Source organism: Aspergillus steynii (genome assembly GCF_002849105.1).
Source record: "Aspergillus steynii IBT 23096 chromosome Unknown P170scaffold_1, whole genome shotgun sequence".
Classification (NCBI taxonomy): domain Eukaryota; kingdom Fungi; phylum Ascomycota; class Eurotiomycetes; order Eurotiales; family Aspergillaceae; genus Aspergillus; species Aspergillus steynii.
The window spans coordinates 2,594,130-2,606,670 of record NW_020194398.1 but is presented as its reverse complement, the minus strand read 5'-3'; the positions used below and the strand labels follow the sequence as shown (position 1 = coordinate 2,606,670).

At 53.5% G+C, this 12,541-nt stretch overlaps 5 protein-coding genes across 5 annotated transcripts; 2 read left to right on the top strand and 3 right to left on the bottom strand.

Annotated features, from left to right (window-relative positions):
* Positions 1-123: 123 nt before the first annotated feature.
* On the bottom strand, positions 124-1,437 carry mvd1 (diphosphomevalonate decarboxylase MVD1; the record flags this gene model as incomplete). The annotated part of the gene is made up of 2 exons (XM_024843400.1): positions 124-1,267; positions 1,364-1,437. 2 exons carry the CDS (start codon positions 1,435-1,437, stop codon positions 124-126), a joined length of 1,218 nt encoding a protein of 405 aa, XP_024709734.1.
* A 217-nt stretch (positions 1,438-1,654) lies between these two features.
* Positions 1,655-2,764, top strand: P170DRAFT_432075 (cytochrome c1 heme lyase CYT2). Its single transcript, XM_024848182.1, has one exon. It carries the CDS (start codon positions 1,701-1,703, stop codon positions 2,562-2,564), a length of 864 nt encoding a protein of 287 aa, XP_024709733.1. The 5' UTR covers positions 1,655-1,700; the 3' UTR covers positions 2,565-2,764.
* Positions 2,765-2,970: 206 nt separating this feature from the next.
* Positions 2,971-3,856, bottom strand: P170DRAFT_397885 (SNAP receptor PEP12; the record flags this gene model as incomplete). Its single annotated transcript, XM_024846195.1, has 2 exons — positions 2,971-3,495; positions 3,560-3,856. The coding sequence occupies 2 exons, from the start codon at positions 3,854-3,856 to the stop codon at positions 2,971-2,973; spliced, it is 822 nt and encodes a 273-aa protein (XP_024709732.1).
* A 253-nt stretch (positions 3,857-4,109) lies between these two features.
* Positions 4,110-6,667, top strand: P170DRAFT_460570 (nucleoporin NDC1). The gene is made up of 3 exons (XM_024851950.1): positions 4,110-4,361; positions 4,471-4,738; positions 4,812-6,667. Exons 1-3 carry the CDS (start codon positions 4,232-4,234, stop codon positions 6,355-6,357), a joined length of 1,944 nt encoding a protein of 647 aa, XP_024709731.1. The 5' UTR covers positions 4,110-4,231; the 3' UTR covers positions 6,358-6,667.
* A 3,608-nt stretch (positions 6,668-10,275) lies between these two features.
* On the bottom strand, positions 10,276-11,812 carry dspC (dual specificity phosphatase YVH1; the record flags this gene model as incomplete). The annotated part of the gene is made up of 4 exons (XM_024843522.1): positions 10,276-10,699; positions 10,792-11,139; positions 11,397-11,618; positions 11,769-11,812. 4 exons carry the CDS (start codon positions 11,810-11,812, stop codon positions 10,276-10,278), a joined length of 1,038 nt encoding a protein of 345 aa, XP_024709730.1.
* Between the last annotated feature and the right edge of the window lie 729 nt (positions 11,813-12,541).

Genomic DNA, 12,541 nt, shown 5'->3' with positions numbered 1-12,541 from the left:
GGGATGGGGTGGGTATCTGCTCTCAGCTGAATCCCTTCATGCAAATGACGCTCGAATCACAATCGGAAGAAGATGCTTCCAAATACGACAAAACCCGATTCATGCAGGCCTGCCCGGAGCACCTCACTGAGAAAGGATATCACCGGTCTCGCTCACGAGGTGGTCGTTCACGCTAATGGGGCCCTCCCCAACGCCGGTCAGGATGACGCGGCTGACGCCGTCCTTGATGACCTCCACGGCTCTGGAGTCCACGCTATCCAGGGGAACCCCGGGAGCAGTGAAGTTCTTCAGGGGCTCGTAGAAGGGGCCGTCCCAGCCGTCGGCGGTAGCGCCGAGAATAGCCTTGATCGTTCCCGCAACAAGCTCGGAGTCCTTTTCGAGGTAGTAGATCACGGCGTTGGGGCCAGCATCGAAGGTGTAGGCGCAAACCGTGCGGCCGGCGGCACGGTTAATGTCGTGTACGAGTCTAACCGCGGCACGAGAGACATCGTTCATGTAGAAAATGGGGGGCCAGGAGTCCAGGCAGGTGGCGTGGAAGCCGTTGGAGTCTCGCATAGTAATCTCCGCAAAGGCAGGGAAGTCCCGGTTTTGGATCGCTTCCTCGATGGCTGTCATCCGCTCGGGCACGACTGACGTGGCCCGCGTAGCAAAGAGGTTGGACGTAGCGACCGTGGTCTGCATTCCTTCGGTGCTGGGAACATCCTTCTTCTCGGCACTCACGACCAGGATGGCCGCACGCATCTCGGGCCAGTGCTCGGCAGGCGCAACCTCCTCGGCCAGACTGTCGCTGCCATCGGTGAGGCTTCCAGCACGCCATGCCACGTATCCACCCATCAGAGACCGGCAAGCGGAACCAGAGCCTTGGCGAGCGATCCGGCTGAGATCGCGGGGGGACTGGGGGAGTTGGTATAGGTCTGCAACCGCCCGAACGAGGGCAGCGAAGCCGGCGGCAGAGCTGGCGAGTCCGGCAGCGGTGGGGAAGTTGTTCTCGGACACGATGCGGAGGGGAAGAGCAGACAATTTCGGGAGAGATGCATCCGCAGCTTCCAGAGCCTGACGGAGCGAGCGCAGGTTCGAGAGACAAGCGAGGGTACGCTTGGAGGATTGGATCTCCTGAGGCTTGCCATTGAGAGTAAGTTCATCCACGGTGGGGTACTTGGCAGAGCAGGAGGCAGTGGTGAGAGTGCGGAGGGAACGCTGGGACAGGGTGACCGAGAGCGAAGAATTGGTAGGGAGGTTCAGCGTAGCATCTCTCTTTCCCCAGTATCTATACAAACACTGATTAACACCGCCAGAAACCCACCAGCCAATCATCCAAACTGATTTAAGGAGGGGTAGATGGATATAGGATCGATTTGCTTACTTGATCACGGCAATGTTGACCGGAGCTGTGGTAGTAGCACGGAAGACCGTGCTGTCCTGCGAAGAAGCGGCCATAGTGAGACTGTTGAAGGGAATTGGAGCGAGAAATGCAGCAGGAGGGGCGCAGGGGGAAGATGAAGACAATCGCATTACCCCGTCGGGAAATTCGTTGGGACCCAAGGGCGGTGAGGAACTAGACTTGTGCCACCGCCTTCTGTATTGGATTTCGCAGAGTCGCAATTAATAATCCATCGTTTATTCGGGCTTTCCATCGTTTTTCTCCATTGCTCGTCCTTTCTCTCCATTGTCAATCGCAAAACCACTCTTCCCCTCCCACAATGGGTGCCGGCGCAAGTACTCCATCGCCCCCTCCTCCATCGCCCTCCCAGCCGGCAACATGTCCGGTCGACCACAAAACCAGAGAAGTCTGGCTGCAACAGCACAAGGCTTCGGGCGGTGCTCCCCATCCGATGCCTCCGGACGATGAGAAACCCAAGGAGAAAATGCACCGTCCGCTTTCCACCGATCGCGAAGTGAGCACGATACCTCGAGCCATCGACACTGCCGAGGCGAAACCAGCCCCGGAAGCCCCTCCGTCGCCATATGCGGCCGCATCTGCTGCATCGCATGGAACCCCGTCGAACGCAGAAACCGAAACGGGCCATGATAAGAATACTGGCAACTGGATTTATCCCTCCGAGCGTCAGTTCTTCGAAGCTTTAATGCGCAAGGGGAACACCCCTTCGTCCACCAACTCCGCCTCCGAATTAGCAACCTCGGTGGCATCCATCATCCCAATCCACAATGCCGTCAACGAACGCGCATGGCATCAGATTCTCGAGTGGGAGAAACAAGGTCCCCGATCAGACCCCGGCAGCAAGAAATGTGGAGGCCCGCGCCTGTACTCTTTCCGTGGCTTGGGCACGGATCCTCAGTTCCTGAGCCCGCGTGCTCGCGTGAACAGCCTCATGGGGTATCAGCTACCTTTTGATCGACACGACTGGGTGGTGGAACGTTGTGGCGGAGAGAGGATCGAGTATGTGATTGATTTCTACCAGGGGAAATCCTCCGGTGGGAGTTCCTCGGGAGGGCTGGCGGCCAACGCCGGGCCCGGCAAGTTGAGTTTCTACTTGGATGTTCGGCCGAAATTGAACAGCTGGGAAGGCTGTCGGTTGAGATTTAGTCGGTTTGCGGGCATTTAATAGGCACCTCGCGCCGTCCACTTATCTTTGCATGATGCACATATAGAAGGCGAAACTGGAGTTTTGGGTTTCGGGTTCGGGCAATGATCTTGATGTATAAAGTCTTGTATAACACAGAAGCTATGTATGATACTCGTCTCTAGGGGGCGAAGACGATCGAAGAACAACAAATGCAGATAGCACTTCCCTCATCCAAAACGCCCGCAGATCATAAGACAAAGAAAGAAGCCATGAGGAAAAGAAAACAAAACGACTAAGCCGACCGCAAAGAACAAGTGAAGAGAGGGAGTACACATAACCGTACACGAGGATATCATGGAAGGAAGAAAAAAGCTATCATATCAAAACACATCACAGATGCGCGACAAAAAGGGAAATCGAACAATCCAGGCGCGAAACGAACGAATCAACCAAGAGTAGCGGCCAGCACAATGATGAGAAGGATGACTGCAAGAATGACAAGCAGGCAGCAGGCCTTGTTTCGTGCATTCTTCTGATGCCGGCTGGCTCCGCGTAGCTCGACATTTGCGCCTCGAGTGTCGGTGTTGACCCGCTCAACGTTCTCACTGATGATATCGAGCTGGCCGCCTTGCTCGTGGACAATGTGGGCCACATCGCGGAACAACTCGTTGAGTTCACCGACACTTTGCTCGATGTTGCGAATCTCCGCCTCACGCTCGATGATCAGGGTCTCCTGGAAGTCCACCTCGTCTTGATTCGCTAGTCGAGGCTGTTGTTCGAGCTGCTGCACCTGTTGCTGGTGGTACGCCTCGGCATCCTCGGGAGGTACTTCACCCTCATCCACAGCAGTCCGCGCTGCTACTGCAGATGCGCGCTGTTTTTCTAGCGCACGGCGCTGGACAGTCTGGAATTCTTCTAGAGTGGCCTTGAATTCGGAAGACAGCTTTTGCTGCGTCCACTTCTGGGATGGCTGGAGGAGATGGGTCAATGACATTGCATAGATAAAGGGGGCCTGTCATGCGGGTCTAACGTACGTTGACGTCCTCCCATGTCTGAACCTTCTTGATCCCCTCTCCGACTTCCTTGAAACCCGATCGGGCCTGTTCCAGGAGATTATGGACTCTCTCGCGCACTCGCTCGGAGTCTCTCCTCGTGCCCAGCAAAGCGATCTGATCCGACAACCGAGTAATATTAGAGGTTAGGCCGAACAGCTGATTAGAGAGGGCCTCGGTGAGACGGTGGAAGTCGGGGTCGTCGCGATACTGCGGATCATCGGATCGGCGCATAGTAGTGGGCTGGGACTCCAGCGAGTTCAGACGGTCGAAAGACATGATGGATTTAGCCGGTGGGGAATCGATAGTTGAGCAAGGGAGATTGAAGAGGAGAGGAAAGGAGAGGAGAGAAGCGTCAAGACGGCGGTGCCTGGGGTTGATGCCCGGAATTGCAGGCCACCATCACATGATGCAATGTGTGGCTGGAGCGTAGTCACCTGAGCCCTCAGGGCGGTGAGGCTGTGGCTGGTGTGTTGTGATGCTTTGCTTCTCCCGAGCTTCCATCCAAAAAGCTTTATTTCACTTGTCGCATGCTCCCCCGCGCTTCTGGCCCCGTCGCTCTCTCTGCGTTACTCCCCGGCTGATCATGCAGTAAACTCGAGTGAATCTCCTCTCTTACCAGAGACTTTGCAGTCCTTCGCTCGATCTCCCACCATGGCCGCCGGGCCGCGCCCATATCGGCGCATTTTGACGTCTGCCCTGCACCGAAGATTCGTCCATGCTTCAGCTTTGGCGCTGCTGGTCAACTATGTAATTGCATTCCTGATCGGTGATAAATCATCTTGTAAGTAGCGCACTCTAGTGACGGTGGAATTCAAAAAAGGAAAAGAAAAATAAGCATGAAAAAAGTTGGTCAGATTGCTGATGGGTTGCTGATTTCGTTCGCACTTTAGTCCTATGGTCATGGTTTCCAATTGGAGCATGTGGAATCCGTACAGTCCTTCTGTTCGTCTCCAGTCTCGTCGTTTTCGTTCTGCGTGTTGGCCAGATGCACATTGGTTCGAGAACAACGACCTCTCCGCTTTTTACTCTGCAAGACTCCCTCCCGTTCAAGGTGGTCCAGACTTCAGCTTGGTATCTGTTCTCGGCCTGGTGGTTCAGTGAGATCTATAAATGGTCATCTCCTAGAAGCGCACATTTAGAATGGGCAAACCAAGCAAGGTACGTCGTTCTTCCCTCGAGTATCCATCGTTCTACTCGGAAGTTGGACTCTTTCTAAGCGACCAAAAATTAGGCCCCACGAAAGAGTCAGTCTGAACGAGCGGCCGATTTACCTCTACACCTGCCATTTTGTTCTAGCAATTGTGCAGTCGGTTGTTCACTTTTACTATGATTTCGATCACGTCCCCATTCCCGTTGCCAAACCCGCCGCCGGTGCTAGTGATCAGAGAAGGCACCCCGTCGCGTCGGTTTCTAAGCAGATCCACCTCGCGCTGCCTCGAATTGCCAGTGATGCATTCAAGCGGGCGGCCAAAGTTGCCGCTGCCTCACCTTTCTTATACTTGATCTTCTTCAGGCGCACGGCTTGGCGCTTCACCATGTCCTTCGCCAAGTTGTTCTGGAATTTCCCACAATCCGCCGCGGACCCGCCAGCATTGGCCAGCTTCGGCTTTTGGCACATTTTCCGACCTCTGTTCTCGGGAACACTCCTAGTCGTCTGCTGGGAGACAGCTAACCTTTTCTTCTCTGTGTTCCTCAGCAAGGAGCCCCTCAAGAGGGGTCAGCCATTGACAGCAGATGCGAAGGATCCTAACGGGAGCCTTCTGACCGGATTGAATGCGAAAAAGGAAACCGTTCGCGCTTTTGCCTTCTGGGAGCTATCTTTTATCAGTCAACAATTCCCTGACCGACGGAAGGGAATCTTCAACGACATCGACCGTGAGGGTGCGCCGGCGTGGACACAAATCCTGCAGTCTGCCAGCGACGTGATCAAGGGCATCTCAACTCGGATCGAAGAAAAGAAGAAACCCCAACCAGGCTCGAAGCTGTCGCAACCAGAACAGCCTCCGCCCGTTCTACAGACCCTACCTCGTCTCGCCGATCCGCCCAAGGAGATAGACATTTATGCGCCCTCCCCCAAGGCTGCTACCCGCCGGCAGCATTTTGAGGAGGCACTCAGCTCGGCAGCCAAGTCTTACGGCCAATCTCCTCCCGACTGGCCAGATTGGTCGCCTAGAAGCCGTGTTCGAGCCCGTGACGCCATCAATCGTGCGTCGACTTCTTACCGGGAGCTCAAGATTATCACCGGGATTTCGACCGGCAAACCGGCCAACGTCCAGCCATTCGTCGCTCTTTTCCTCCGCTCGCCGGTAGGCTGGCTGTTTCGACAAACCTACGCACGCCGGCTGTCGGCCGTCGTCCTCGGTGCTCCGTATTCCACTGCGTGTACTATCGTTGATGCCATCGACTCGCTCACCCGTCTTCTCATCGCCAGTCTACAGGAAGACCAGTACGGCAAGGTCCAAGCGGATGTTCCCGGCGTCGTGCGTCTCTTCACCGATACCATTCTGACCTTGGATCCGTTTGTCAACAATGGCATGGATGTACACTGGACTGATGTCTACTTTCCGTCCGAAAGTAACCCTCAAGCGCAGCTGGAGGCGCGAAAGGTTCCCGAAGTGGATCTTGTTCGAGACACGTTGAAGAGTTCTCTCACCGATCTTCTATCTGCATTCAATCCGTACCTCAAGGACATTGGGCTTGTCGGAAAAGATCTCCGACTAGCTAAAGAGGCAGCTGGTATTGTTGAGGACGAGATTGCCAAATTCAACAAGCAATGAAATATGACGAGTGAGAGTAGGTTATGCATTCCGTTCACATGGATTACTTGGACGGACATTTTGATTCTGCATTTGGGGGGTTTCCGCATTTTTCTGCATGATGCAGTCTTCTTCTTACTGGTGTGTTTTAACGATGTTCTATTATTTTCATCGAAACCATGTTGCTGAAAAGTCACGACCTTCTTGTTTAGAGTATAGTATTTATTTCCCCGGCGTTTCGTTGGTGGAGGCTGTTCAAATAGATTTTTTTCGACATTTTTACTTGGTCATTTCAAGGCGCAGCAAATTATAGCGATGTCGTGTGAGAGTCGATATATATTCTTGAACTGCTTGGTCTTCAATCCGTCATGCTGAGTGAGACATGAACAGTAGGGTGTCTACCTTGATTGGCCGTCTAAACCAAGACTGCTGGTCTAACAGCGTAGTTATTCGTATCACTTGCCATGCACCAAGTATAGAGAACCCGACAGAACATATAATCGATATGACAGTTCAGCCGAAGATATCCACACCTATCTACTATGCGCTATGCGGAGTGGGATGGACTCCAAGATACCAAGAGTGTAACCGCATTGCCCCATGGACATCTCTCGGAGCGTTAGTATCTACACTTGTCGCATCCCATGATCGTATCCCCAGGGAAAGCCACAAGAGCACCTACTCAACGCATCCCTCACAGATCAAGAAAAGAAAAGAGATAAACACAATGATCTAACCAAAACCAGCAGCCGCCTGTAACGAAATCCCCAGACAGAAAGTAAAAACCACCAAACTACCCCCAGCCGCCCTGGTCGTACAGTCCCGACCAGGCCCTAAGATAGAACTCCATAGTTGGACACACCCACATACACCCAACCAACCACCCCAACCACAACGAATAAACCAGAATCTCAAACTAAACCCCTGCACAGCCCGAAGTCAAAAGTTCAAGACCAAAAAGACTCGTCATACGCTATACATAGTAACCAGCCCCTGAGGCGAACCGCTCTAGCTTCTAGTTAATGCTATACCGATTCATGCTCCTGCTCCCCCTCTCATGCCACCAAATCGGCCCCTGTCATCACCCGCAACGAGGCAACCGCAGCGCGAATGGCATGCAGGGGTGGAGAATAGCTTCGTAGACCGGATGGTTTGTCTCTTGGCCCCCCCTCCTTTCTGATTATTGGGTCTGGAAGGAGGAGAGGGGCCAGAGAGGAATACGCTGGAGATGGGTTTGATTGGGTTGGTAAGGTAGGAAGGTAGGTAACGTAGGTATGTACTCTGTACGTGCCTGACCTTCACCTTCACCTACTGGCTGATTGATTTACCCCTGAAGATTCCATTGTTCTGGTTCAATGGCATTCAATTTCATAATGGAGTACGTACGTAGCAGGTGCGTTATTAACGCTGCCACCTAGACCAGCGTAGAACGTCCGTCGTCCGGACTCAGTATCTGCCCCGGAGACGAAACGCGACAAATCATCTATACCTCCTGCGTACTACTTATGACCTAGGAGCGCGGCGTAGGCTACTACATTAGGTGCTTGGAATATATTCTCTCCATCCGTCAGATGGAGCCGGGGGCCCAGTGTCAATCAGCATTGTTCGCATGCAGGGTCCTCCGTTCGGCACCAGACCAGTTCCACACCATAGTCCATACGGAGAAGGGGGAGAAACAAGAGAGAGGAGGCATTACGGAGTAGACAAGGAAAAAAAGAAAAAGGAATAGACGCCGAGAAATTCCTGACCGGCGCCATGATGTAATACCAAACGGATCACCCTTCCTGTGGGGGAACAGAAATTAAAACAGACCCCTCGGTCAGAAGAGGCCACGGCGAGGAAGTCGAGAGAAGTTGTCCTGTCCGGAGGAGATACTTAGATAGTGGGGACCGAAGGAGGCAGTGCTGTTTTAGCTTCATCCAGTCAAATCGGTCAGAGGGACGGAGTGGTCTACTGACCTACTGACCGAGGAAATCTGCGTAGGGGAGTCAGGGACAGGGGTAGGGGGAAAAGAAGATGGGCAGATACCGCCACGCATGAGGTCTCGGTAGAGTCCTATCCAAGACTGTGGTTTAATGTTGCACCGATGCTGGGCTGTCCAGATGGCAGATAAGTTATCGCAGATGCCGGGTAGAAAGCAACTAGCCAGGCACATGGGATCTGGAGTTGAATGGAGTCGAAATGCAGGAGACTGATTGGTGACCGACTGCCAATAACGACTGGGTGAGCTTGACATTGGAATCGAGGGCTGGTACCTGGACTATCAGTCTAGCACTTAGATTATGGAGATCATCGTTTGGAGGGGGAAAGACCGAGTTAGGGCTTTCGAAGAGGGAAAAGTCGAAGAAAAAAATGCAGATGGTGTGACGTCACCTGCCTGATGCAGCCAGAAGGGATTCCCTTCGAGGCAATGATTTCTGGACGGATTCCTGAATCAGAAAGCGTCGCACCGGGTCGATCAGGCCAAGAGGTCCAGAAAGGCGCGTCCCTCCCACATGCAGCTGAGCCAAAGGCCCTGAAACCAGGGGGGGCCAAGCGACTCGAGTCAACGCTTTTTGCTCGAGGTATATTGGCTCTGAGGAAGGGGATTCCCAAACTGCAGGAAGCAACGAGGGCGGTCTGGTCGGCGTCCTGAATTACCACGGTGGCGGAAATGAAAATTACCCGTACGGATACGTGGTAAGATTGCAGATTCAGGTACCGGCCGGACTAGACCGGGCTCGGTAGGTCCTGGGTAAGGCTAGGATGGGATAGGTAAGATGGATGGAGACGGACAACGGAAGCGATTCCATCCATGGGTCTTGCGTAAGAGTAGTTTGCACAGCCCCCGTGCCGGAGCTAAGGAAAAAGGGCTAGACTAGGTCCGTCTCGCAGTCTCCCAGTCTCCTCGTCCCCTACTGATCCTGTCCAAGGAATTTAGAAGGGGAAAAAAAAAGAAAAAGAAAAAAAAAAAAGAAACCACTAATTACCCCCACCGCAATGACCAGGAGGCTAGGCGGCTGCCCACCCCGGCTGAATAATCGGGCCCAGGAACTGTGCAAGACCGAAAGACCACGAAAGTTTGTTCTCCCGATCTTCCCACGCCGCAGATCCCGGCTCTGCTGGCCGCCTTGATTGGCTGCCTCCCGCTCTCGTGGGGCTGCCTTAAAACAGCCTCATGGAGATGTGGGGTTGAGCCCTGGATCCTGACAGGTTTCTAGCGCTTCGAGGCAAAGCTGGAGGCAGGGGTCCATCCTTATTGAAGACTACACGGTTGGCATGATTGGACGTCGCCGGTCGGCATGCGAAGTTGTAGATTTTTAGTGGGTTATGGTTTGTCGCGCGGCCGACTTGCTAACTCCTGTTTCCTGTCTACTCTCTGAAGAATAACGGCGCGTCTTAGGCCGCCCGCCATGATCGACATCAGGGTCCTCTGAAATCACCCACGCGCAGTTTCGAAGTCCGACTGAAACAAGTCTAGACCAGGCTCAATTTTAATAGGATGGTCTAGATATAAAGATGCTTTATCAATGCTCTCCAATCTAGCCTCGTCTTTTCTTATGCTAGTTAAATGACTGTCCGCAGTCCGCACGCCCTAGTCTACGGAGTATACCCCCAAGTACAAAGTCCTCGGTCTTCTTGCCATCTGGCGATTCAGCAAAATTTCCTTGGCAGTCCAACGGGCCCACTGCTCCCAACCCCTGAAAAGAACAAGAATCAGAGAAAGACATTAGTCTTTGTGGCGTTGAGCTTTGTGAGATTGTCCACTCTCCCCGACCAAATGAGTGAAGAAATTTGGCGAAGATCGCAATCCCACGTGACGTCTGTGGATGCAAGGCCTCGCGTTAAATGTGGCTGCTCAATTTATTAAAATTTGGTTTGTAAAGTGCTCGAGCGATCCTTCGTCGACTGATATGGGCTCAGCCACGCTGATTTGCCTTTAGCGTTAAATCGCCGTCTTCACAGGCTCCCCCGCCCCCCATTCGGCTCCTCCACGCTATTGGGTCTCATGCCAGGCGGCAACCGAATGCCCAATGCTGCCGGCGGCAACCGTCCGGGTCCATGTCCCGTGTTGACTCGATCAAAAATGTCAACCCTGGCCTTGGCGAGCCCGATGGCGGGTACCACCCATTCGCTGCAGCTACATTGCATGCCCTGCCACGCAAACTTGCCGATGTTGAATCCACAGGCTGTGTTCGGGCAAGTCAAGCGACCGGAAAGCGGTGCGTCCTCGGAAGGCGATGCGTCAGGGGCACTGTTGGGGAAGAGGCACGGGCGCATCCATGTCAGCGGGTGCAGGAAGATGTGGGCACAATCATTCGATGCCTTTGCGCCCCTTTTCGGGTCATGCGGAATGACGAATGGCGTGGTTGCCAGCGTCCGTCTGTTTGAAACCGTGTGAGCATTTGCCAATGAGTGGCAACGAGGATTCTTCCAGGGAAGATGCATGACCACCAGGGTTATTGTGATACTCACCGGCATTTGCGGCACTTGATCTCTGTTGTTCGATCCGTAGTCTCCCGCGACCTCTGTTGCTCGTCCTCGAAGAGCACAGAGCTCATCTCCGGCGCCCGTCCACATGCTACGCTATCTTCAACTTCGCGGCGATAGAGCCAGCGACTGTAGAGAGGATGACTTGTGACGTCATCCGGGCAACCCATCTCACGGTAGATGGATAATTGCTCCATGAACCCGTCGTTAGGCTCACAGAACGCTCGACTCTGGCGGATCACCGCCAGAGCAGACTCTGGTGTTAGTGCACTGGGTTGTTGGTGGAGCATATAGGCAATGCAGACTGCGGCTGAGCGGGACTTCCCCATCGCACTATTGAGAGTCAGCTATAAACTGTTTCAATATAAAGATTATTCCTCATGACTCGTGATAGTAGGTCCGTGAAGCAGAGACACATTTGGGGGCAATCAATGTGTACCCACGTGACGTGGGAAGTAGGAGTACGTGGATGGAGTAATATCCACATCAACGAAGGTCAGGGAGAAGGGGAAGAGAAAGTCTTTTTCTTTCTTGTTTTTACAGCCATGGAGGATTATCAAGAAATGAGCAGAGGGAATGAGTTAACTGACCAATGAACAAGCACGCTTCCGCCATTATCCAGACCGGACTGGATAAAATTGATGGCAGACGGGAAATTCTCTAGGAGGTTCTCATCATCCATATCATCTACATCAATTTGGTGATGCTGGTAAGATGCAAAAGTGTCATCCACTTGTTGTAGTCGGACCACTGAAAGGATATGGGTAATGTTTGCTCGACTCAGGGCCGCTTTGTTCTTGAGCGCGAAAACGCTACAGTTCAGACCAATCTGTCAGCTTGTAACCCGTCAAAGCGATTTTCTTCCATCCCCTCTATCCTTTGATCCCAGCGTCCGGCACCCATGCCCCGCTATGGCCAGGATCGCGGCGCAAGTTCGATACTCCGGGTAAGGCGAGACCAACCCTCCGATGTAGATGTTTTGCCCAGGAATCTGATCCATGGCCATGGTTGATCAAATTTGATAGAATCATACAACTCGATAACAAGCTAAGGCGGTGGCGTGGACAGCAGATCGAATGTCCTGTTACGACGGAGGAAGCAGGACAAGAATGATAGGATTGGGCGCCGCTGGTTCGGGTTAGACGTTGCGATGTCTTGAGCCAAGACTTTTAGTGTCGGCCGCTGATTGGCTTCCGGCAGTGATCGCATGGCGGCACGGAAACGGACGGAGAGTTAGGGTAGAGGGCTAGGGCAAGGGCAGTCCCCGGGTAGTGGACACCTGAGGCAGACGGAGGAGATCGGAGACCCCGCAAACATCTGTCCCGCCTTCGTCTTAGTCTTGACCCTGGAGTCTTGGACTCTTGACTCAGTCTTGAGTCCGAAATCCGCCCGACATCTTGATCCCGCGCCTGACTACGGAGTATGAGTCGAACCATGAGATAAGCTACCCCTCATCGCGCGCGTCACTCAGTCACCCACTTTGGTGTGACCCTGTACTCGATTCGCTTTTCCATCGAAGCCAAACGCATGGCGAGAGAGCGGGTGAGAGTCCAGGTGATACCTCGGGACCCCCTCCAGTCTGAACTCTGTTCGGGGCTCCAGGCGTACTGGAAAGTGGCAAGATCTAGATACTCAGCTCGGGCCTGACAAGCGATTGGATGGGAGGAAGATACAGCCACCGCAGCCGTACCTACGGAGTACGTAGGGCGTACGACTGAATTGAGTCTGAACGTGA